The sequence below is a fragment of the Oncorhynchus clarkii genome, chromosome 5 (genome assembly GCF_045791955.1).
Source record: "Oncorhynchus clarkii lewisi isolate Uvic-CL-2024 chromosome 5, UVic_Ocla_1.0, whole genome shotgun sequence".
NCBI classification, from domain to species: domain Eukaryota; kingdom Metazoa; phylum Chordata; class Actinopteri; order Salmoniformes; family Salmonidae; genus Oncorhynchus; species Oncorhynchus clarkii.
This window is the reverse complement of record NC_092151.1, coordinates 41,048,934-41,072,987: the sequence shown is the minus strand read 5'-3', so window position 1 is coordinate 41,072,987 and position 24,054 is coordinate 41,048,934. Positions and strand designations below refer to the sequence as shown.

Sequence of the window (24,054 nt, the reverse complement as noted above, 5' to 3'; positions counted from 1 at the left end):
GTTGAGAGAACCGAAACCTATGTGTGTGTTGTTTTCTTCTGCGTGTGTATTTTCATTGCACACACATGTAGTGCAACGCTCAATCTATCTCAGACCATTAGGACTATTTGTTTCCCATTGGGCTGTAGTTGAAGTATCTGGCTAACCATCTTAACATTGCTCCAGACTCAAGACCCCTGCTTAAGGACAGATTTAGGATCAGCTTAGCCAGATCAAGGCTTAACCTGAACCCTTAAGAGATTTAAGGCAAAGTTGACCTTAGATCCACGCTGTAGGACCATCTGAGGCTTTTCACACTAAGCTATGGACGGTCGGTCGTATAGAGGTAGCATTTCGGCAATATGAGGCTCGTCAAGGATTTTCGGTAGAGAGTCATGAAAGTAGCAATGTGATACTGTAGCATTTTAGACTGCCACAATATCATAGGGGGCCAGGGGAGCCCCACTACACAGAAGAACCTGAGATAGACCCTCTAACACTGGGAAGCAGACCCGCTCTCCTCCTGGTGTACAGTATGTGTGTGTTCTTTGAGAAAGCCCAAAATACAACGAAAGAGTTAATTCGGTGTTCTCCTTTCTCTTCTTCACCTCAGGGAATAATGGTGTTGGAAGGAATAGCAACCGTTTTACAGTTGCCTGTCTGATTGTGCTATTTTGCGGGGTTTTTTGGTGCCGATCTTAACTTTTTTTGTGCATAATGTTTCCACCATCATTTCCTATGACTGAAAAGAGCTTCTGGACATCAGAACAGCTAACATCGATTTGGATGAGGATTTTTACTTCAATAAGTCAGAGGCGAATGACATACTGGACCCGGACCAGGCCCGAATCCCTGACACCCGAAGAAGGAAGAGGCGCCGTTATTGAGGTCGGCGGGGCAGGATACCTGACGAGACTACATCAACCGCCTCTACCCTCTCTTCTATTGGCGAACATGCAATCACTGGAGAATAAACTGGAGACCAGCCTATCAACTTGATCTGAAGAACTCTAATATCCTATATTTCTCAGAGTCGTGGCTGAACAAGGACAAATCTATCATTTTTTTCTGTACATCGGCAGGACAGAATGGCAGCGTTAAGCAAATTCTGGGAGGGGGGGGTTCCAACAGCTGGTGTGTGATCTCTAATATTAAGTAAGTATTGAGGTTCTGCTCACCTGAGTTACAATACCTCATGATAAGCTGTAGACCACCCAGAGTGCCACCCACGACTGCGTGGCCGCATGGTGGACTATAGAAAACGGAGGGCCGAGCACTCCCCCATTCACATCGACGGAGCTGTAGTTGAGTGTGTGGCAAGCGGTACCGGAGCGCCAAGTCTGGGACCAAAAGGCTCCTGAACGGCTTCTACCCACAAGCCGTAAGACTGCTGAACAGTTAATCATTGATCCCCTTATTATTTGCACTGACTCTATGCACACTCACTGGACTCCACCCACCCACATACTGCACTGACACTCCAAAACACACACCACATACGCTTACACACACAAAACACTCACACTCACACTCACAAACACAACATTTTATTTTTTACTCTGCATTGCTGGGAAAGGGCTCATAAGTAAGCATTTCACGGTAAAGTCTACACCTGTTATATTCGGCGCATGTGACAAATAAAAATGTATTTGAAACCTGAATACAGTGGAGGGAAAACACATGGATTGGTACAATATATGGATTGGTTGTTTTACTGTTGTGTGTGTGTGTGTGTGTGTGCGGTGTGTGTGAGAGAGTGTCAGAGAGAGAGAGATGTGACGTAGTAAGCCATTTTCGGGGACCACTTTTGGCTCCTGAGCGCTACTTTCAGAACTACTGGCTAAAAGGTATCCAAAAGTACCGGTGAATCTTTTTCAATCCTCTATATCTATGGCTATCTAGATCCTATTGGTCTCCTGTCCTCTCTACATTTTACATTTGTCATTTAGTAGATGCTCTTATCCAGAACGACTTACAGTTAGTGCATTCATCTTAAGATTGCTAGGTAGGACAACCACATATCACAGGCATAGAAAAGTAAATTTTTCCTCAATTTTGTAGCTATCAGCAAAGTCCGAGGTAGTGGGGGGGGGGGGGGGGGGGGGGGGGGGGGGGGGCTGCGTATCAGGTTTTTTTTGGGGGGGGGGGCTCAATCAGGGTCTTAACTTACTGTTGAGAGTTAGAATACTAGAATACACAAGGTGCAAGTTCGAAATCCAGTTGTGCATCAGCAGTCACTTAATTAACCCATGTAAGCTATTTTTTTTTCAGATTGATAAGTTAGTCTAGTGGCTTGCTATCTAAACCTGTTGTAAGCATGGTTGAATTACCAACCGGGGTGGGGCCCATTGATTATCAGTTATCATATAAAAAACTGCAAACATTTGCCTCCACCTTATGGCAAAATGTGTAAAATTACAGGGAATTTGCTGTAAAACTGCACATTTTTCTCTCTGCCCCATGGCAAACTGTGTATAATTGCAGGAAATGAGTATGCAGGCCATGGGAATTGTATACAATTTATTATATATTTTTTAAAATCTTCACAGTCACCACTTGAACTCCCAAACAATCCCAAATACTACACTGACACTTTCACACTACACATACGCTGCTGCCGCTCTGTTTATTATCTATCCTGATTGCCTAGCCGCTGTAAAACTGCTAATGGTTGGGGGGTATGCAGACCCAGGAGCCACTGCAGCCCCTCATGAGGAGTTCCTTCTTTTTTTTGGCCCCCACCCCCTTCAAAGTTGCCCCTCCCTGATCTAGAGCCCATTGGTCTCATGTTCTCTCTAACATGGCCATTTTATATCCAGTTTGTCTTCTGTCCTCTCTGGAGTTAACTGATCTGATCCCGGGCCCAACCAGACAGGATTTGTGGTGGCCATTTTGAGGGTTTCTCAGTGATGTCCATATCCCATAAGTTTTGGCTCTCAGTGTGGTTTTCAGAGGCATGCTGCATTATCAGCAGGAAAAGACTTCCTCCCGGACATTTTTCTTCATTTTCCATGTGTGTCTGGTCAAGAGGAATTTTGGACCGTTCCTCTTTACAAAACTGTTTCAGTTCAGCAATATTCTTGAGATGTCTGGTGTGAACTGCTCTCTTGAGGTCATGCCACAGCATCTCAATAGGGTTGAGGTCAGGACAGACTGGGCCACTCCAGAAGTTGTATTTTCTTCTGTTGAAGCCATTCTGTTGTTGATTTACTTCTGTGTTTTGGGTCTTTGTCCTGTTGCATCACCCAACTTCTGTTGAGCTTCAATTGGCAGACAGATAGCCTAACATTCTCCTGCAAAATGTCTTGATAAACTTGGGAATTAATTTTTCCGTTGATGATAGCAAGCTGTCCAGGCCCTGAGGCAACAAAACAGCCCCAAACCATGATGCTCCCTCCACCATACTTTATAGTTAGTATGAGGTTTTGATGTTGGTGTGCTGTGCCTTTTTTTCTCCACACATAGTGTTGTGTGTTCCTTCCAAACAACTCAACTGTAGTTTCAGCTGTCCACACAATATTTTGCCAGTAGCGCTGTGGAACATCCAGGTGCACTTTTGCAAGCTTCAGACGTGCAACAATGTTTATTTTGGACAGCAGTGGCTTCTTCTGTGGTGTCCTCCCATGAACACCATTCTTGTTTAGTGTTTTGCGTATCGTAGACTCATCAACAATGATGTTAGCATGTTCCAGAGATTTCTGTAAGTCTTTAGCAGACACTCTAGGATTCTTCTTAACCTCATTGAGCGTTCTGCATGGTGCTCTTGCAGTCATCTTTGCAGGACAGCCACTCCTAGGGAGAGTAGCAACAGTGCTGAACTTTCTCAATTTATAGACAATTTGTTTTATCGTGGACTGATGAACATCAAGGCTTTTAGAGATACTTTTGTAACCCTTTCCAGCTTTATATGCAAGTCAACAATTCTTAATTGTAGGTCTTCTGAGGCACGGTTCACATCAGGCAATGCTTCTTGTGAATTGCAAATTTTGTGAGTGTTTTTATAGGGCAAGGTAGCTCTAACCAACATCTCCAATCTCCTCTCATTGATTGGACTCCAGGTTAGCTGACTCCTGACTCCAATTAGCTTTTGGAGAAGTCATTAGCCAAGGGTTCACATACTTTTTCCAACCTACGCTGTGAATGTTTAAATTATGTATTCAATATATACAAGAAAAATACAATCATTTGTGTGTTATTAGTTTAAGCGCACTATGTTTGTCTGTTGTTGTGACTTAGATGAAGATCAGATCAAATTTGATGACCAATTTATGCAGAAATCCAGGTAATTCCAAAGGGTTCACACACTTTTTCTTGCCACTGTATGTGTGGTGGTGTGTGTTTGTGAGGAGGTTTAATGACCCAGGCATTACCAGGTAAGCATTGGGACGTGTTGTGGAAAGGAAATGAGAATGTTTCACTCTTCCATCTCGCTGGCTCTCCTGCCTGACTGAAAGTGTCTGCGTGTGTGTGACCAGTGAGTGACCAGAGAATTTCATGTTTCATGTTTTTAGAAAATAGAAGACTGGTGCAAACTAGTGGAGAACAGGGTGTGTGTGCGCGTGCAGTGTGTGTGCGCAGGGCTGTGTGGGGGCCGTGTGTGTGCGCAGGGCTGCGTGGGGGCCGTGTGTGTGTGTGTGTGTGTGTGAAGGCTGAGCTCTATTGCATTAGGAGGTCGATACACTGAGGGCCTCTAGAGATCAGCATTTTGCCCTTTTCCCCAGGGAGAGAAAGGAGAGACATCTTCAGGGACTGCTCCTTCTCTTCCTCTCACTCTTGCTGTTATAGTCTGACTAGTAGCTAGCTGGTACCATGGGTCTTCTTCACACTTAAGGTTACAACAAGCATAACTCTGTCGATCTACGTGCACGTGGGTGAAGTGGGATTGTTGGAGTAGCAGACATCTTTTGATGACATGATATCCTCGCCGGTCCCACTCCCATTCACTAGGGGGCGATAGCAAAGTTTTTTTTTAATTGTCTTAGTTTTGTGAAAGTAAGGAAGAGTCACCTTCCCTTGCTTGAAGTACCTTGGTGGCAGCCTAGCTAAAAACATAGCAAGCTAACTAGCCTTTTTAACTTCCCACATCTCCATGTGAAATAATCAGATTTATTCTAAAAAACATGCCCTGACAAATATTCTTATACTTGCGGGTGTAACCTAAAACATTATCCCAGTTTGATATGCTGCTTGTGTATTCATTCCCATATCAGCTAAAATAATGTTTTGGTCATGGAGGAAAAAAAGTACATGGCTAGCTAGTTGGCTACAACAGGTTCTACCATTTCAGAATAGCCTGTAATCACTAGGGATGGGGGGGGGAAATAGATAGTTACATATCCAGATGTTCTTTTTGATTATGTATTTTTTTGGGGAGAATTTCGCAATATCATTTTTGCACTAGTTGGCTGTACCTGTGTAACAGTATAACTTTAGACCATCCCCTCACCCGAACCAGGGACCCTCTGCACACATCAACAACAGTCACCCACGAAGCATCGTTACCCATCGCTCCACAAAAAACACTACTTCAAGGTCTCAGAGCAAGTGACGTCACCGATTGAAACGCTATTTGGCGCGCACCACCGCTAACTAGCTAGCAGTTTCACATCCGTTACACCTGCACCAAAACTCGTGTTTTTCCATCATAGTTAACTCTATGAGGAGCACATTTGTTTTCAACACTTTTATTTCCATGATGACTGATCAAAACAACGAATCGCAATACATATTGATAGATTGCATGTTTCGTCACTATTGTTTTGAACGTTCGTTTTGGACTGATGCCCAACTGAGAATTCTACTCAATGCATTGTCAATGAGCGCATCAGTGGCTTGGAAATACAATGCCATTCAAAAACAGGCAAATAATTCGAAGGAAAAGCTTTTGTCACCATTTTGATGTTGCCTTATTGACTTTAGGTGCAGTATATAACCAAAGATTTGTATAACTAAGATAGACCACAGCCTGTCGTTTCCAATGGGAACAAACGAGTCATAGTGGGCAGAACAAGAAAGGAGGTGGGCAGAGCCAAGCACGAGCTAGCTAGATCCTATTGGTGAGTTCTAGCATACATTTGCATATTTCCGTTAGTCAACGCCTACTGTGAAGTGCCTGTGTGCAATGACTCAATTCGCCTTTGCACTCCTAAACAATGCAATTTTTAAAAACTTTGACAGAGGGTAAAGTCTACAAAACTTTGTCCACTCTGCTCGAAACAGATTTTAGTTTTGTGAACAGAACTGTATTGAGATCAAATGTTTCATTAATGAGAACATTTGCAGAAGGTCGGCCAAAATCCATCTCGTTCCATCTTCTCCCGCTGCCGGCCACTGGGCTTCTTCTCACTACCATATTTCGTAGTGAGTGGAAACGCCTAGCGGATGCTTCACCTTTTATATGTCCAGTGAAATATCTGTCTCGTTGTTCTATCTGTGGTATATCGTTAGCTAGTTAGTTAAGATTGAGGGGAGGAAACCGGATTTGAATTAGCTAAAGTTAGCATTGCTAGCGTTTTTTTTTTTTTACAAACTTTGCTAGCTAATGACATTGCCATCTGTCTAAAAAATGTTCCTACTAAACATTTGACTATTTTAGCAATTTAATCATATTTTCAGGCACTATAGTGTAATTTAGACGAAACAGTCGTTAGCCTCCATCCAGAATTTCTGGGTTTATCAAGACTTTAATGCACCATTATTGCGTCGCGGGTAGAGCGCAGCTTGGAGAACATTCATGACGCGACCGAGTGACGGAGGTGCTACCGAGTGACGGAGGTGCGACCAAATCGTAAGAATCTCGTATCTGCATCTAAGTATCGTGATAATATAGTATCGTGAGGTCCCTGGCAATTCACAGCCCTAGTAATCACTAGTTATTACATATCAACCAAATGTATTTCTGAGTGGATTCTTGATGTTTGGTTTACTGTTTGAACAGTCATTGAGATTATATTTGGTTATCAATGCAAAATAGGCTACTTTGATGAATAGCGACAACACTGCCCCCACGGCTGCGGAAGAACGATACCCGCGTCAAAAAAGTACATCAAATGCTCGATTGCAATTACAGGGAGTCGCCCCTTTTGTGACGAAAATCGAAATTGCAAAACAGAATCTTGCGTCTGCAAAGAGCTTGAAGTAAGCTATAGGCTAGTGAGCCACACACTCACAGAGTTGTTATGACAAGAACATTAATGCCATTGTACTGTTCAAATATTTCGAACGTAAGCTTCTGTCAAGTACTTTTGTGTAAAACTGTTACAATTTGATTGATTGCCTAATGGTTCTTGTTTTTCTCCTTGCAGGGTTCCACCTCAGTGGAACGGTAACAGAACCGGCCATAGCGTCGGAACCCGAGCTCGTCTGCAGTGTGAGCGTCAGCTTCGACCGCTGCAAGATCACCGCGGTAACGTGCGGCTGCGGCAACAAGGACATCTTCTACTGCGCCCACGTTGTAGCGCTGGCCCTGTACCGTGTACGGAAGCCCGAGCAGGTCAAACTACACCTGCCCATCTCAGAGACTCTGTTCCAGATGAATAGAGACCAGCTGCAGAAGTTTGTCCAGTACCTGATAACAGTACACCACACCGAGGTGTTGCCCACGGCTCAGAAACTAGCTGATGAGATTCTGTCTACCAACTCTGAGATCAACCAGGTCCACGGTGAGTGGGGTGGATGATGTGTAGACGAGAGAAAGATTGTGTGAGGAGGAAAAAGTGTGTGTGTGTGTGTTTTTGCGTGAATGGTTGTGCCTGGAAATGATTTCCCCGTCTGGCTCCAGTAAAGCAGATCACTAGAGAGGGAAACACTTTGATCAAGTCACGTCCGTGTGACAGCTCACGGTAATGTAGGATGTGGGGAAGAGTGTGTGATGATACTTTAGACCCACTTTACTTAAGCCGATATCATTGTGTTCATCTTGTTCTGTTTTTGTTTGTGACATAGAGCCCAGTGCCTTCATTGAACCATTTTCCATTTCTCAGCCTAAACGATGAGCACTGCGTGTGTCTCAACTAACCTGTGTGTGTGTGTGTGTGCGCAGGGGCCCCGGACCCCACGGCAGGGGCCAGTGTAGATGATGAGAACTGTTGGCACCTGGATGAGGAGCAGGTTCAGGAGCAGGTGAAACTCTTCCTCTCACAGGGAGGTTACCACGGCTCTGGGAAACAACTCAACCTTCTCTTCAGCAAGGTAACGCATACGCACACCAGGGTTGGGGTCAATTTTAGTTGAAGTGAGTCAATTCAGGAAGCAGAGTAAACTGACATTCCAATTCAATAATTGAAAAAAATGGATTTTTTCCCCCAATGACTTCTTAATACATTGAAAAGTAGAAGATATATGTATTTCAAAATGTGTTTAATTTTTTGTATTTTAAATTCAAATCCTTTCCTGAATTGACTGCCCTCAATTTGAATTGACCCCTACCCTGTCACACACACACACACACACACACACACACACACACACACACACACACACACACACACACACACACACACACACACACACACATCTTTGATGACCTCTCTCCCTCCCTCCCCCTCTCTCTTTCTCCTCTAGGTGAGAGAGATGTTGAAGATGCGTGACTCCAATGGTGCCAGAATGTTAACGCTGATCACAGAACAGTTTATGGGCGACCCTCGCCTGGCTCTGTGGAGACAACAGGGAACCACCATGACTGACAAATACAGACAGCTGTGGGATGAGCTAGGTAAGAGACAACACACACAAAGTCACACAAGCGTGTGCACAAGGACAGACACCACTTGGACGGACTAGCCGTTCAAGAGAGAGTAAACACGCACACATATGACGGTCACTCAAGTGCTGCTATGATGACTGTTTGATTTGTGTGTTGGTCAGCTGTGTTAGACCTGTGTCTCCCTATGCTTTATGATATGATGGCTGCTTGTATGTCGGTGTGTGTATGTGTGTATGTATCAGGAGTGTATTGTATCAAATCAAATCAAATTTATTTGTCACATACACATGGTTAGCAGATGTTAATGCGAGTGTAGCGAAATGCTTGTGCTTCTAGTTCCGACAATGCAGTAATAACCAACGAGTGAACTAACCTAACAATTCCAAAACTACTACCTTATACACACAAGTGTAAAGGGATAAAGAATATGTACATAAAGATATATGAATGAGTGATGGTACAGAACGGCATAGGCAAGATGCAGTAGATGGTATCGAGTACAGTATATACATATGAGATGAGTAATGTAGGGTATGTAAACAAAGTGGCATAGTTTAAAGTGGCTAGTGATACATGTATTTCATAAAGATGCAGTAGATGATATAGGGTACAGTATATACATATACATATGAGATGAGTAATGTAGGGTATTTCAACATTATATAAAGTGGCTAGTGATATATTTTTACATCAATTTCCATTATTAAAGTGGCTGGAGTTGAGTCAGTGTGTTGGCAGCAGCCACTCAATGTTAGTGTTGGCTGTTTAACAGACTGATGGCCTTGAGATAGAAGCTGTTTTTCAGTCTCTCTGTCCCTGCTTTGATGCACCTGTACTGACATCGCCTTCTGGATGATAACGGGGTGAACAGGCAGTGGCTCGGGTGATTGTTGTCCTTGATGATCTTTATGGCCTTCCTGTGACATCGGGTGGTGTAGGTGTCCTGGAGGGCAGGTAGTTTGTCCTGGAGGGCAGGTAGTTTGCATTGTGCAGACCTCAGTACCCTCTGGAAAGCCTTACGGTTGTGGGCGGAGCAGTTGCCGTACCAGGCGGTGATACAGCCCGACAGGATGCTCTCGATTGTGCATCTGTAGAAGTTTGTGAGGTGCTTTTGGTGACAAGCCGAGTTTCTTCAGCCTCCTGAGGTTGAAGAGGCGCTGCTGTGCCTTCTTCACGACGCTGTCTGTGTGGGTGGACCAATTCAGTTTGTCCATGATGTGTACGCCGAGAAACTTAAAACTTACTACCCTCTCCACTATTGTCCCGTCGATGTGGATAGGGGGGTGCTCCCTCTGCTGTTTCCTGAAGTCCACAATCATCTCCTTTGTTTTGTTGACGTTGAGTATAAGGTTATTTTCCTGACACCACACTCCGAGGGCCCGCACCTCCTCCCTGTAGGCCGTCTCATCATTGTTGGTAATCAAGCCTACCACTGTAGTGTCGTCCGCAAACTTGATGATTGAGTTGGAGGCATGCATGGCCACGCAGTCGTGGGTGAACAGGGAGTACAGGAGAGGGCTCAGAACGCACCCTTGTGGGGCCCCAGTGTTGAGGATCAGCGGGGTGGAGATGTTGTTACCTACCCTCACCACCTGGGGGCGGCCCGTCAGGAAGTCCAGGACCCAGCTGCACAGGGCGGGGTTGAGACCCAGCGTCTCAAGCTTGGTGACGAGTTTGGAGGGTACTATGATGTTAAATGCTGAGCTGTAGTCGATGAACAGCATTCTCACATAGGTATTCCTCTTGTCCAGATGGGTTAGGGCAGTGTGCAGTGTGGTTGCGATTGCGTCATCTGTGGACCTATTTGGGCGGTAAGCACATTGGAGTGGGTCTAGGGTGTCAGGTAGGGTGGAGGTGATATGGTCCTTGACTAGTCTCTCAAAGCACTTCATGATGACGGAAGTGAGTGCTACGGGTCGCTAGTTGTTTAGCTCAGTTACCTTAGCTTTCTTGGGAACAGGGACAATGGTGGCCCTCTTGAAGCATGTGGGAACAGCAGACTGGGATAAGGATTGATTGAATATGTCCGTAAACACACCAGCCAGCTGGTCTGCGCATGCTCTGAGGACGCGGCTGGGGATGCCGTCTGGGCCTGCAGCCTTGCGAGGGTTAACACGTTTAAATGTTTTACTCACGTCGGCTGCAGTGAAGGAGAGTCTGCAGATTTTGGTTGCGGGCCGTGTCAGTGGCACTGTATTGTCCTCAAAGCGGGCAAAAAAGTTATTTAGTCTGTCTGGGAGCAAGACATCCTGGTCCGCGACGGGGCTGGTTTTCTTTTTGTAATCCGTGATTGACCGTAGACCCTGCCACATACCTCTTGTGTCTGAGCCGTTGAATTGCGACTCTACTTTGTCTCTATACTGACGCTTAGCTTGTTTGATTACCTTACGGAGGGAATAGCTACACTGTTTGTATTCGGTCATGTTTCCGGTCACCTTGCCCTGGTTAAAAGCAGTGGTTCGCGCTTTCAGTTTTACGCGAAGGCTGTCATCAATCCACGGTTTCTGGTTTGGGAATGTTTTAATCGTTGCTATGGGTACGACATCGTCAATGCACTTTCTAATGAACTCGCTCACCGAATCAGCGTATTCCTAAATGTTGTTGTCGGACGCAATGCATATCCCAATCCACGTGATCGAAGCAGTCTTGAAGCGTGGAATCAGATTGGTCGGACCAGCGTTGAACAGACCTAGTCAGTCTGTTATGTTTTGGGCATTATCTGTAGGGTGTGAGCTGGATGGTTTGTGAAATATATGCTTTTTACAGCCTAAAATGGATTCGGAGATTGTGAGCTGGGTATTTCTCTCTCTCTCTCTCTCTCTCTCTCTCTTTCTCTCTCTCAGAACAGATTAGATGTGGACTGAAGGCTCAGAGTAGGCCCATCAAAGGAAATAAAGGGAGGGATCGGGTGAAGTGTGTGTGTGTGTGTGTGTGTGTGTGTGTGTGTGTGTGTGTGTGTGTGTGTGTGTGTGTGTGTGTGTGTGTGTGTGTGTGTGTGTGTGTGTGTGTGTGTGTGTGTGTGTGTGTGTGTGTGTGTGTGTGTGTGTGTGTGTGTGTGTGTGTGTCAGGAGCTAAATCCATCTTGATGAGCCCAATATTGTTTTAATGAATGTGTGTGTTTGATCCTTTGTAGTCTGAGACAGCGGTTCCCATCTGGCTTAGGTTGGAGAGGGAGAAATATAGGCCACGCTTTCTCACTACTGACGGGTGTGTGCATGTGTGTAAGCTCACAAGGCCATAATTTGCTCACTCACACACATGCTCATTCATTTATACTGACTCTTCACACCCCCACTCACATACAAGATGCTGCTACTCTGTTTATCTTATATGCTGTTGCCTAGTCCCCTTACCCCTATAGATATCTACCTCCATAACTGCACACTGTAAACACTGTATTGGAACTGACCCTGTATATTGTATGCTTACTTACTTACTTATTGTGTGTTTCTTATTTCTCGTCTGTTTTTCCCCAGAGTATTACATTGTTATTGATGATTGCATTGTTGGGTTTTGAGGCAAGGCATTAAAACTTGAAACTTCCATCTTCAAATGGCGTCAGCCAGCTAGCAAGTGATGAACAGTAGAACATGCTTGTCGTTTATTTGTGTTGAATGTGTTTGTTCTGTGATCTCTGTCCTCTCCTCCTTTCCTTATCTATATCCTGTCATAATTGAACCACCACTGTGTGTGTGTGTGTGTGTGTGTGTGTGTGTGTGTGTGTGTGTGTGTGTGTGTGTGTGTGTGTGTGTGTGTGTGTGTGTGTGTGTGTGTGTGTGTGTGTGTGTGTGTGTGTGTGTGTGTGTGTGTGTGTGTGTGTGTGAGAACAGCAGGAAAGCGAAACTGCAGCTTTCGGGATTATTCCATGTAATTGTGTAATTGGGGGAGACTCTAGACCCTAGCCTAGCAACGACATCCAATAGTAACCTACCCTAGCAACAACATTCAATAGTAACCTACCCTAGCAACAAAATCCCATAACCACAACCCTGTTGTCATGGTAGTTGATTGTTGGAACTGTATTATATATCCCCCCCAGTCTCTTTGTCTGTTTTGCTGGTTGTTTCTCTCTCTTTCTGTTTTAAGGGAAGTACATCTCTTATTTCTGTATAATTTGAATGCATTTTCACATTTTGAACGTTTTCCACGTATTGCCCTGCTTGCTGGATGCACCTTCTCCTCTCCTTTCTAAAATCTCCCCTTATTTATTATTTCTCTTTTTTTTTCTCTACTCCCCACCATTCTCTTCCCATCTCATCGCCAGTCTGTTGCTCCCTTCTCCTCTCTCTTCCCTCTCTTCTCTCGTCCCTCTTTTGTCCTTGAGGCCGTCCAAACAAAGACAGAGGATAAAACGACTCCTATCCCCACCCCCGTCTTCCTTCCCTCCTCCTGTTCTCATCCCCCTCTCCTCCTCCTCCTGTTCTCTCGCTTCACCTCTCTCTGCCTCCTCCTGTCTCGTTCTGTCATCTGTCCCCCTTTTCTGTTCTGTGTTCATTTTCCATCATTTTTCTCTTTACCCCTGTTTTTCGAGGCATATTTATTTTCACGCCTTCCGTCCCCCACTCTCCAGCTCTCTCTCCTTCCCTCACTCCCTTCATCCATACCCCATCTCCCTTTCAGCTCAGGCTTCAGGTAATCACAGTGTGTCACTAGAGTATCTGTGAGCGTGAGTGCGGCAGGCATGTGTTTATTGAATAGATAACAGTCAGAATGTTGATGCTCCGGAACATTTTAATGGCATCTATTTTTCCCTTTTTACAGAATCAAATTATATGATTCAAGGATGAACAACAATAACAGAAACATTGTGTGTGTGTGTGTAGGTGCCCTGTGGATGTGTATTGTGCTCAACCCCCACTGTAAGTCGGAGCAGAAGTGTGTGTGGCTGAGACAGCTGAGACGGTGGAACGGTGTTGACGTGTGTCCCTGGGAGGACGGAAACCACGGCAACGAACTGCCCAACCTCACACACGCACTGCCGCACGGCAACCCAGGTGAGAAAACACAGACACACACACACACACACACACACCTGACCAACACAGTGCCTCAGGGCCAACCCAAGTGGGAAAACACAGACACACACACACACCTGACCAACACAGTGCCTCAGGGCCAACCCAAGTGGGAAAACACAGACACAGAGACACACACACCTGACCAACACAGAGCCTTAGGGTCAACCCAAGTGGGAAAACACAGACACAGAGACACACACACCTGACCAACACAGTGCCTCAGGGCCAACCCAAGTGGGAAAACACAGACACAGAGACACACACACCTGACCAACACAGTGCCTCAGGGCCAACCCGAGTGGGAAAACACAGACACACACACCTGACCAACTCAGGGCCAACCCAAGTGGGAAAACACAGACACACACACCTGACCAACACAGTGCCTCAGGGCCAACCCAAGTGGGAAAACACAGACACAGAGACACACACACCTGACCAACACAGTGCCTCAGGGTCAACCCAAGTGGGAAAACACAGACACAGAGACACACACACCTGACCAACACAGTGCCTCAGGGCCAACCCAAGTGGAACCACCACACTAAGTTTGTGCGAGAAAAGCCACTTTCTTTTCATCAACTATTTCTCTATTTTCTCTCTGTTGATCTCTTTTTCTGTTTCTCCATCTGTCTACATGCCTTTTAATCAACTTTCTCTCGCTCCATGTCTCTGCCCTGCGAGCTGTTCTTATTACTTTCTGTGTGACTGATGGAATCAGCCCAATAACCCATGAGGGTTCCTCCAGCTACAGCTGCCCTCTGCTCCCCTTGTCTGTGCCTGAGCTAAATTAGAAAATATAAGCCCTTAAAAAAAATGTCTATCAGGCTTCTGAATAGGAACAGTGCAGTGAATGAGCATTTCATCCAGGTAGGTTTAGGTGGCCGATCAGAGACATGTTTTCAACGGAACATTGTCCTCTTCTTTCCCTCCCTCCCTCCCTCCCTCACCACCTCCCCTCCATAATCCCTCTTTCTCCCTCTCTCCCAGACTCGTCGTCTCGTCCTCACAGGACAGTGTTTACGAGGGCCATCGAGGCCTGCGACCTGCACTGGCAGGACACGCACCTGCAGCGCATCATCACACATGACCTCTACACGCACTCACACGCACACTGTCACCACGACAACCATGGCAGTGCAGGGGCACTGTTCGACGCCCGTGGCTGGCCCCTCTGGCACGGTGAGTGTGTGTGTTTGTGTTGGCAGTGACAAATGCAAAGGAGGGCTAGATTTCTAAGACCCGTTTTTAGAAGAAGAAAAAAAGATTTAGAGTAGCGTTGGAAGTAACAGCCTCCCGCCCCGCCTCCCTCTCGCAGAGCACATCCCTACAGCGTGTGCGAGGGTGGATGCGCTGCGGTCACATGGTTATCCCAGGGAGGCCTTGCTGTTGGCCATCGCTATCGTCAACACTCTCATACGGCAGCAACAGAAACATCTTGAGCTCTTCCGCAGCCACAAAAAAGGTCTGTTTGAATTTGCATCTGTCTTAATTGGGTATTAAGTGTGTAAATGCAGAGTAATACCAGCGTGTGGTTTTGTCCTTTCCAGAGCTGCTCCATAAAGGCATGACATCTGTCACCAACATGGAGGGCTGGGTGGGACACCCCCTGGACCCTATAGGCACTCTGTTCAGCACCTTACTGGACACGGGACGGGGAGACGAGGAGGGGCGCAACGCCTTCCTAGACTTCTCAGGTAAATGCATGCACACTCTCGCTCTCTCTCTCTCTCTCTCTCTCTCACTTTTCTGCATATTTTATGCATTTTAATTGGATCATTTTTTCCCCCTGCGCCATCTTTTATTCATGAGCTGTGATTGGAGGATGGCTGAGGAACAATTAGTGATGTCATCAGTGATGATTGGGTGTGATTGGTTCTGTCAGATAGATACTTGCGTTCCATGGCCTTGGAAACTGCTTGTGTGTGTGTGTGTGTGTGTGTGTGTGTGTGGGGGGGGAAGTGATAATCCTCCTGGGGTTATGTCTGTGGGCCCATAGAGACATCATTAAGCTATTAGAATAAATGATGACCTCTCCCTGGAGAACACACACCCAGAAAGACCGCAGAGAGACGGAACATGCTAATAGATCAACACATAAGTCAATAAAGGAAATAGCGCATCTATACATTGATTGTGAAACCTTAAGATACACTACATGACCAAAATAATTGATCCCCCTTTGCTGCTATAACAGCCTCCACTCTTCTGGGAAGGCTTTCTACTAGATGTTGGGAAATTGTTGCGGGGACTTGCTTCCACTAGGCCACAATAGCATTTAGTGAGGTTGGGCACTAATGTTGGGCGATTAGGCCTGGCTCGCAGTCGCCATTCCAATTAATCCCAAATGTGTTCTATGGGGTTGAGGTCAGGGCTCTGTGCAGGCCGGTCAAGTTCTTCCACACCGATCTCGACAAACCATTTCTGTATGGACCTCGCTTTGTGCATGTAGGCATTGCATTGCTGAAACAAGAAAGGGCCTTCCCCAAACTGTTGCCACAAAGTTGGAAGCTCAGAATCGTCTGGAATGTCATTGTATGCTGTAGCTTTAAGATTTCCCTTCACTGGAACTAAGGGGCCTAGCCCGAACCATGAAAAACAGCCCAAGACCATTATTCCTCATCCACCAAACTTTACAGTTTGCACTGTGCATTGGGGGAGGTAGCGTTCTCCTGGCATCCGCCAAACCCATATTCGTCTGTCGGACTGCCAGATGGTGAAACGTGATTCATCATTCCAGGGAAGGCATTTCCACTGCTCCAGAGTCCAATGGCGCCAAGCTTTACACCACTCCAGCTGACGCTTGGCATTGCGCATGGTTATGGTGGGCTTGTGTGCGGCTGCTCTGCCATGGAAACCCATTTCATGAAGCTCCCGACAAACAGTTCTTGTGCTGACGTTGCTTCCAGAGGCAGTTTGGAACTCGGTTAGTGAGTGTTGCAACCGAGGACAGACGGTTTTTATGCGGTTCAGCACTCGGTGGTCCCGTTCTGTGAGCTTGTGTGGCCTACCACTTCGCGGCTGAGCCGTTATTGCTCCTAGACATTTCCACTTCACAATAACAGCACTTACAGTTGACCGGGGCAGCTCTAGCAGGGCAGAAATTTGATGAACTGACTTGTTAGAAACATGGCATCCTATGATGGTGCCACATTGAATGTCACTGTGCTCTTCAGTACGGGCCATTCTACTGCCAATGTTTGTCTATGGAGATTGCATGGCTGTGTGCTCGATTTTATACACCTGTCAGCAACGGGTGTGGCTGAAATAGCTGAATCCACTAATTTGAGGGGGGGGTCCACTTACTTTTGTATAAATAGCCTACTTTGAAGGCCTTGGTTGAAATTGCAGTAATTTTGGTCCGGACTGTGGACCATAATCCATTGACTATTTGAGTCAAGTGGGTTAGTGCTGGGGTGGAACTAACACCTGGACACACAGTAGCTCTGCATGACTGAATTGAATGCTGTAGTTTCTTGGGGCAGCACAGAGCTATTGTCATGATAATGAGGGTTGAGTGACCGTATTGGTTCTGACACAGATTGAGCCACAGCCTTGCTGTTTCACTCGCTATTAGATTTGGTGACAACATTTCAAAGACATGCTGTTTTTAATGTGATCTCTCTTATTTTCTTCCTCTCTCTCTCTCTCCCGCTCTCTCTGTTTCCCCGTTCTCTCTCCAGGCTCTGTGAGTTCAGCCAAAAGGTCGGAGCCCCACCTCTTCCCAGCACAACGCTTACTGGACGATGGCCAATCGTTCGTAGCACTAGCCGTAGAGACGGCTCTGATCGGCTTAGGGCAACAGAGGGTGATGCCCGACGGCCTATATGCCCAGGAGAAGGTGTGTCGCAACGAAGAGCAGCTATTGGCCAAGCTCCAGGAAGTGGAACTGGACGACGCACTGGTCAAGATCTTCCGCAAGCAAGCAATCTTCCTGCTAGAGGGTGAGGGGTAGATGCACACACACACACACAGTCTTGTTTAACTAACTTTGTGGGGACACACAATTGATTCCCTTTCAAAGTCCTATTTTCCCTAAACCCTAACCGTAACACCAAAACCAAACCCTAACTCCTAAACCTAACCTTGAACCATAATTCTAACCTTAACCCTAAACCCATTAGAAATAGCTTTTTTCGCTGTTGGTCTAATTACTATTTACTAATGATTTAGAAATATAACGTTTTAATGCCAGTATATTCTGGTCCCCACAAGTATAGTTAAACATATCTACACACACATCCGTCGCTCTCGCTAATCTCTATCTTTCTAATCTCTCTTTAGTCTAATCTATCTAATATATCTAAGCCTGTATTCTCTGTCTCCCGTAGCTGGTCCATACAGTGGTCTAGGAGAGTTGCTCTACAGAGAGAGTGTTCCCATGCATACCTTTGCCAAGTATCTCTTCACCTCCCTACTACCTCACGACACAGAACTGGCGTACAAAATTGCACTGAGAGCCATGAGGTAAGTACACACACAAACAAATCTCACATAACTTATTTTCTTTGCACTTCAGTAAATAGTTTATGCCCAGAAAGAACATCAGGTAAGATCAGATAAAAAGGGAGGTCAGCCTCCTTTTGAGGCTCAAGTGATGTATGTATGTGTGTGTGAGGCGTGGAGTTGTCCTGGGTGCTGTTTAATCACAACGCTGCCTTTTGCTGGAATCCTTGTTAAATAATTCAACAGCATTGAAAATTAGTTTTGGAGAGTGTTTGAATAATAAATATACAGTAATATATATGACGTTGAGTTTCTTTCTGACTTGCTGAGAGGCTTATGAAACCTTTGGAACTTCATTTCATTCTGCCCAAATTAAACTCCTTAGATTTTTAATATATTGAAATCTTTTTTTTTTGTGTGTGTGTTTTTTTCGGTCTTCAACCAGCCTCATATATACTGGCATTACAATGTTCTATTCTAAATCGTTTTTACTCATCTCCGCTTTAACAGAAGCACGGAATATTTCCATAAGCCTTAGAAGACATCTTAAAGGCCCATACATCCTTATCAGTATATTAAATATGTGTGTCTTTAGGTTACCGGTCCTGGAATCCATGGCTCCATCAGGTGATCTGTCCAGACCTCACCATATAGTGTCAATGGTCCCTAATCGCTACCCTCGCTGGTTCACTCTGTCTCACATAGAGTCACAACAATGTGAACTGGCCTCCACCATGCTCACCGCAGCCAAAGGTAAACACACATACACACACACACTATATGTGTACGAGCACACACACACTACAAACGCACACTCACATACACTTACATGCTCAAACAATTAATGTTTCTGATATTTTTTGCAAATAGGTTGTTTTAAATGTTTTTTTTTTGTCTTCTCAGGCGACGGGCGTAAGTTAGAAACGGTGTTAGAGTCCATCCAGAAGAACATCCACTCCTCGTCTCACATCTTCAAACTGGCTCAGGACGCCTTCAAGATCGCTACTCTGATGGACAGTCTACCGGACATCACACTGCTCAAGGTCTCACTGGAGCTGGGTCTTCAGGTAACACACACGTCCACAGTAAACACACACACACTCACACACACCTCCCTAACCTGAACCTGCTCCCCTCTCCCCTGAAGGTGATGAGAATGACTCTGTCCACGTTGAACTGGAGGAGGAGAGAGATGGTACGGTGGCTTGTCACCTGTGCCACAGAAGTTGGTGAGTTACTCCTCAAAGGATGTTTTGCGTAATGTGTGTCGGGGTGTATGAGTGATGTACTGCATGTGTGTGTCGAATATATATTTCCACAAACTAACCACCCTCTCCCCTGCTGTAGGCGTGTATGCGTTGGATAGCATCATGCAGAGTTGGTTCACCCTGTTCACCCCGACCGAGGCCACAAGCATCGTTGCCACCACCGTCATGTCCAACACCACCATCGTCCGCCTGCACCTGGACTGTCACCAGCAGGAGAACCTGGCCTCCTCCGCCCGGACCCTGGCCCTGCAGTGTACCATGAAGGACCCCCAGAACTGTGCCCTCTCCGCCCTCACGCTCTGCGAGAAGGACCACATCGCCTTCGAGACGGCCTACCAGATCGTCCTGGACGCGGCCGTCACAGGGATGAGCTACACACAGCTGTTCACGATAGCCAGGTACATGGAGCACAGAGGATATCCCATGAGGGCTTACAAGCTGGCCACGCTAGCCATGGCCCACCTTAACCTCAGCTACAACCAGGACACCCACCCGGCTATCAACGACGTGCTGTGGGCCTGCGCTCTGAGCCACTCTCTGGGGAAGAACGAGCTGACTGCCGTCATCCCCCTGGTGGTGAAGAGCGTGAAGTGCGCCACTGTACTGTCAGACATTTTGAGACGGTGCACGTTGACCACGCCGGGCATGGTGGCGCTGCACAGCCGCAGGAACTCTGGGAAGCTGATGTCGCTGGACAAGGCGCCGCTCAGGCAGCTTCTGGACGCCACTATCGGGGCCTACATCAACACCACGCACTCTCGCCTCACGCACATCAGCCCACGCCACTACAGCGAGTTCATAGAGTTCCTCAGTAAGGCCAGAGAGACGTTCCTCATGGCCCAGGACGGACACATCCAGTTTACCCAGTTCATAGACAACCTTAAACAGATCTACAAGGGCAAGAAGAAACTCATGATGCTCGTACGGGAGAGGTTCGGTTGACGAAAGACTAAACGTAAAAAAAAACTATTGTGATTGGTCGACGACGGATCTATTGAGGTGAAGAGATGGAGAAAGATCACGCCCCCTTTTACTTGATCCCGCCTTTGTATCCTTTTGTAACTTAAAAAGTGACGGAAAAAACGGAAAACGGAAAGAAAAAACAGAAAACAAGAAAAACGAAACGACTAAAAACAAACAATAAAAAAGCCACATCGGTATTAATGTGTATATAGACCCTATTTAGTTCACAAACAAACAAAAAAAGAACATTTGTTGAGGAAGTGTGTGTGTGTGTGTGTGTGTGTGTGTGTGTGTGTGTGTGTGTGTGTGTGTGTGTGTGTGTGTGTGTGTGTGTGTGTGTGTGTGTCCCTTTATATGTATGAAGGAGAGTGTGAGAGAGAGAGAGAACTAAAAATACAATCTTTTGGTTTCCACTGAGTATATGTTGTCCAGTGGCGAGATGTCCTCATAGCACTCCTGTTCCCCTTCTGTTGAAAGCTCACAGAGACAAACACGGCTTAAACCAAACGGAGCAACTCCATCAGACGTGACAAGTACCTCGTACGGACCCAGCTTTACCCCCCCCTTGTCCTCACCCCTCCCTCCCCACTCAGTGTAGTCAAAGTGTGAAAACGGTAGAAGTAAAAGAACAACACAAACAAACAGTTCACATTTCTTGTTTTTCCTTTTATTTACTGTTTTTGTTTCTTGAGTAACAGTGATCACCAACTCCAGTCTGACTGTCTGCCATGGCTTTGCAGTGTTGTTCACCCTGATGCTACACACACACACACACACACACACACACACACACACACACACACACACACACACACACACACACACACACACTAAACAAGCAAATAAACACAGAAAAACACACCCACACTCAGAAACACTGTAAACACACCCTTGCAGAAAACACACACTTATACTGTCATAGTGCTTGCGCTTGTGGAAACTTAGCAACTGTCAACATACATTCTCAGGGATTTCTCTAAAAAAAAAAGGAAAGTGAAAAAAGAGTGAGAGCATTTTATTGTACTGTGTATATATAATAGTATATGTCTGAATAGTGAAAAACAAATGTATACGTTAACTAATTTATAAATAATATTCTATGTAATGCAAAATACTTGAAGCTGCAGTACCTTGGTTTTTATAGCAAAAACATATCAGAAGGACAATTAAAATGTGTCGCCTTGCGTTGCATCATCAGGGGCCAGGACAAAGGTCAAGGGGGTCACTTCAGTAGGACTGTTAGCTGGGTGACCCCTGCCGAGACAGACAGACTGACACCCACTGGACTGCTTGACAGGAACTGGCTGTTTGCAAAACAGGACATGGATGTTGTATTTTGTATGGACCAGCAAAATATATATATCCTCCAGTTGTAGACACAGTTTCATTGGGCACCGCAGAAGAAGAGGAAAGAGAGAGACTTCCCAGGAGCCAGATCAGTGAGCCTTAGCGTTACAGATGTAGAACAAGGGCCCAGTGCCTATGAAGCCGTCAAATGTAGATCTGACAAAACCCCTGACTCTTTACTAATAATCAGCGTAGAAATTTGGCCTGACCACGCCTCGTGTCTCCTTCCGCAGTGATCAAGTTACAAAAAAGAAGCTCCATTATATGCACAACAACCAACCAACAACATGTACATGCCTCCACAACCAACCAACATGTACAACATGCCTCTTCTGCTGACTCCCTGACTTTGTGCAGGACAGAAAGTTGCTATGTAGGTCTTGACTGTTCCAACTTTTTTTAACGCTTTTTGTTATTTATGTTTCTCTCTTTTTGAATTTTTCAAATTTCTCTCTAGAATTCCTCAACGAGAACAGCCTTCTTTCTTGCCTTGTCTTAATGCTTTAAAACAACCAAACGGGAGTTCTAACTACCAAACTTCGTTCATTAAATTTAAAGCCAACCAACTTTGGTTACAACTTTTAGTGTCTTTAATTTTTAGCTGAATGGTTTTGTGTTCAGTGCTTTGAAAATCCCTTCTCCTCTGTTTGTTTTTGGGGTGCAGAAACGTTGTCTAGTGTCTCATGTCCCCTCCTCCCCTAGAGGTTTGTCCGTAGTTCCTTTGTCCAGAGGCGCAAATATAATTCATATTCCATTTTATTTATAATGATAGGTAAACGATTGTACTTCTTCAACAGTGTCAGCATTGCTCATGAAGTTGAAATTCAGATTTGATACACCGATATCAATTTATTTATGTAACTAAATCACTGTTTTATAAACTTGTTAATGATTCAACTTTTTTTTTTGTTTTAATTAAAATTAGTTTTTTGAGAGGAGACCTTGTGTGGTGTTTGTTTTTTCTAGTTCTGCTATTTTTATGCTGCGTCATCAGTTGAGAAACGTTATGTTTGGGTTTTACTTTCTTTTATCCAAGAATGTAAACCCTGGAACGCGTCTGGAAAATAATGAATCCACTGAGAGTAGTAGTAAAAAGGAAGTCAAGTTTTTTTCCCCCCCTGCTCGTCTGTTTCCCAGAAACAGTCTTATAGTCGTTGTGTTTGGTGTATTTAGGCGGTATTCCAAGTGTTCTGTTCTTTATCATTCCTGGTATTCTCGAGATGTTTATAATACTCAAGAGTCGATATTCAGGCCATCCATACGAAGGAATTCCCCTCGACCAAACCCACAAATTCGGGAAAACAAACAGCAACTTTGCTTTGACCCCAATTGTAAAAGAGCCAACTTCATCATCAGTGTTTAGTTATACAAAAATATGCCAAAAAGCTGTTGTGCTGTTCAATCTACATGTAACCAGGTCAAAAATCTGAATATACAGTTCACAGTGTTCCACGTAGGGAAATAGATTCTGTGAAAAGAGCCATGTGGCTTCAGGCTATTCCGTGTGGGACGTGGGGACCCGGTGTCCAAGTAGCTATGTGTGTGGAAAACATTTCTTCACAGGTAATGCATTTTACTTGTGTGAGTATAGTCCGTTTGTAACTCCACTCACTACTTATAGCTGTATAGTCCGTTTGTGTCGTTGGTCTTGGCTAGCTCAATGTTCCGGTCGGTATCTAACTAGCTAGCACACTACTCGTGTGGCTGTTAGCGATGCTATGAAAGGGCATGAGGGAAGCCCCACAATATTATGTTTTTCAAACTATTGAGAATACTCGGGAGCAGGCAATGTTTAAAAGTCATCTTTAAACATGTTGTACATGTTGTACAGAATCATCTGGACTGTAACGTTTACATCCCTCTACAGTCCCGGTCGGTTTTAGGAGAAAACAACCTGCGCTACCCAATTGTCTCGCAGCAACAACTTTAACTTTTTCAAACACAATTTTCTTGTTGTCTGCTTGTTTCATTAAATTACAAAAGCAGTATTTCCCCTAGATCTTTATTTTTTTTTTTACAGGCAGACGCAAAGTCCCCCTTTTAGTTTCCTTGGTTAGATGACTATAGGAAGTGGGGTATTCCTTCCTCTTCCTATCTCTTATCGTCAACGGCAACCAGGGTGACTGTAGACTGGACAGGAAATTCTAGTTGGAACCACAGAAGGAGGGGGGTGGAGGAACAGGAACAGCCCTAGAGGATTCCAAACATTACTTTTGACAATGTTTTGGCCCCCCGATAGCCGTTCCATAACAAGTCAACCTGAGCTGTTTGAATTTAATACATGTGAAGTGTTTTTAACAGAACAGACCGCAGTAAATCCCCAAGCTAA

General features: G+C 45.3%; 1 protein-coding gene across 1 annotated transcript in view; it reads left to right on the top strand.

The window, feature by feature from the left end:
• The window catches only part of LOC139408850 (zinc finger, SWIM-type containing 6), a 42,444-nt gene extending 21,823 nt beyond the window's left edge, over positions 1–20,621 (top strand). The window contains exons 2-14 of the mRNA XM_071153235.1: positions 7,284–7,640; positions 8,021–8,169; positions 8,542–8,692; positions 13,507–13,677; positions 14,692–14,883; positions 15,020–15,166; positions 15,252–15,398; positions 17,385–17,645; positions 18,033–18,168; positions 18,743–18,900; positions 19,051–19,214; positions 19,295–19,376; positions 19,495–20,621. Coding sequence (XP_071009336.1) covers positions 7,284–7,640; positions 8,021–8,169; positions 8,542–8,692; positions 13,507–13,677; positions 14,692–14,883; positions 15,020–15,166; positions 15,252–15,398; positions 17,385–17,645; positions 18,033–18,168; positions 18,743–18,900; positions 19,051–19,214; positions 19,295–19,376; positions 19,495–20,357 — 2,978 coding nt within the window. The 3' untranslated portion in view covers positions 20,358–20,621. The remainder of the gene's footprint in view (positions 1–7,283; positions 7,641–8,020; positions 8,170–8,541; positions 8,693–13,506; positions 13,678–14,691; positions 14,884–15,019; positions 15,167–15,251; positions 15,399–17,384; positions 17,646–18,032; positions 18,169–18,742; positions 18,901–19,050; positions 19,215–19,294; positions 19,377–19,494) is intronic.
• Positions 20,622–24,054: the final 3,433 nt, after the last annotated feature.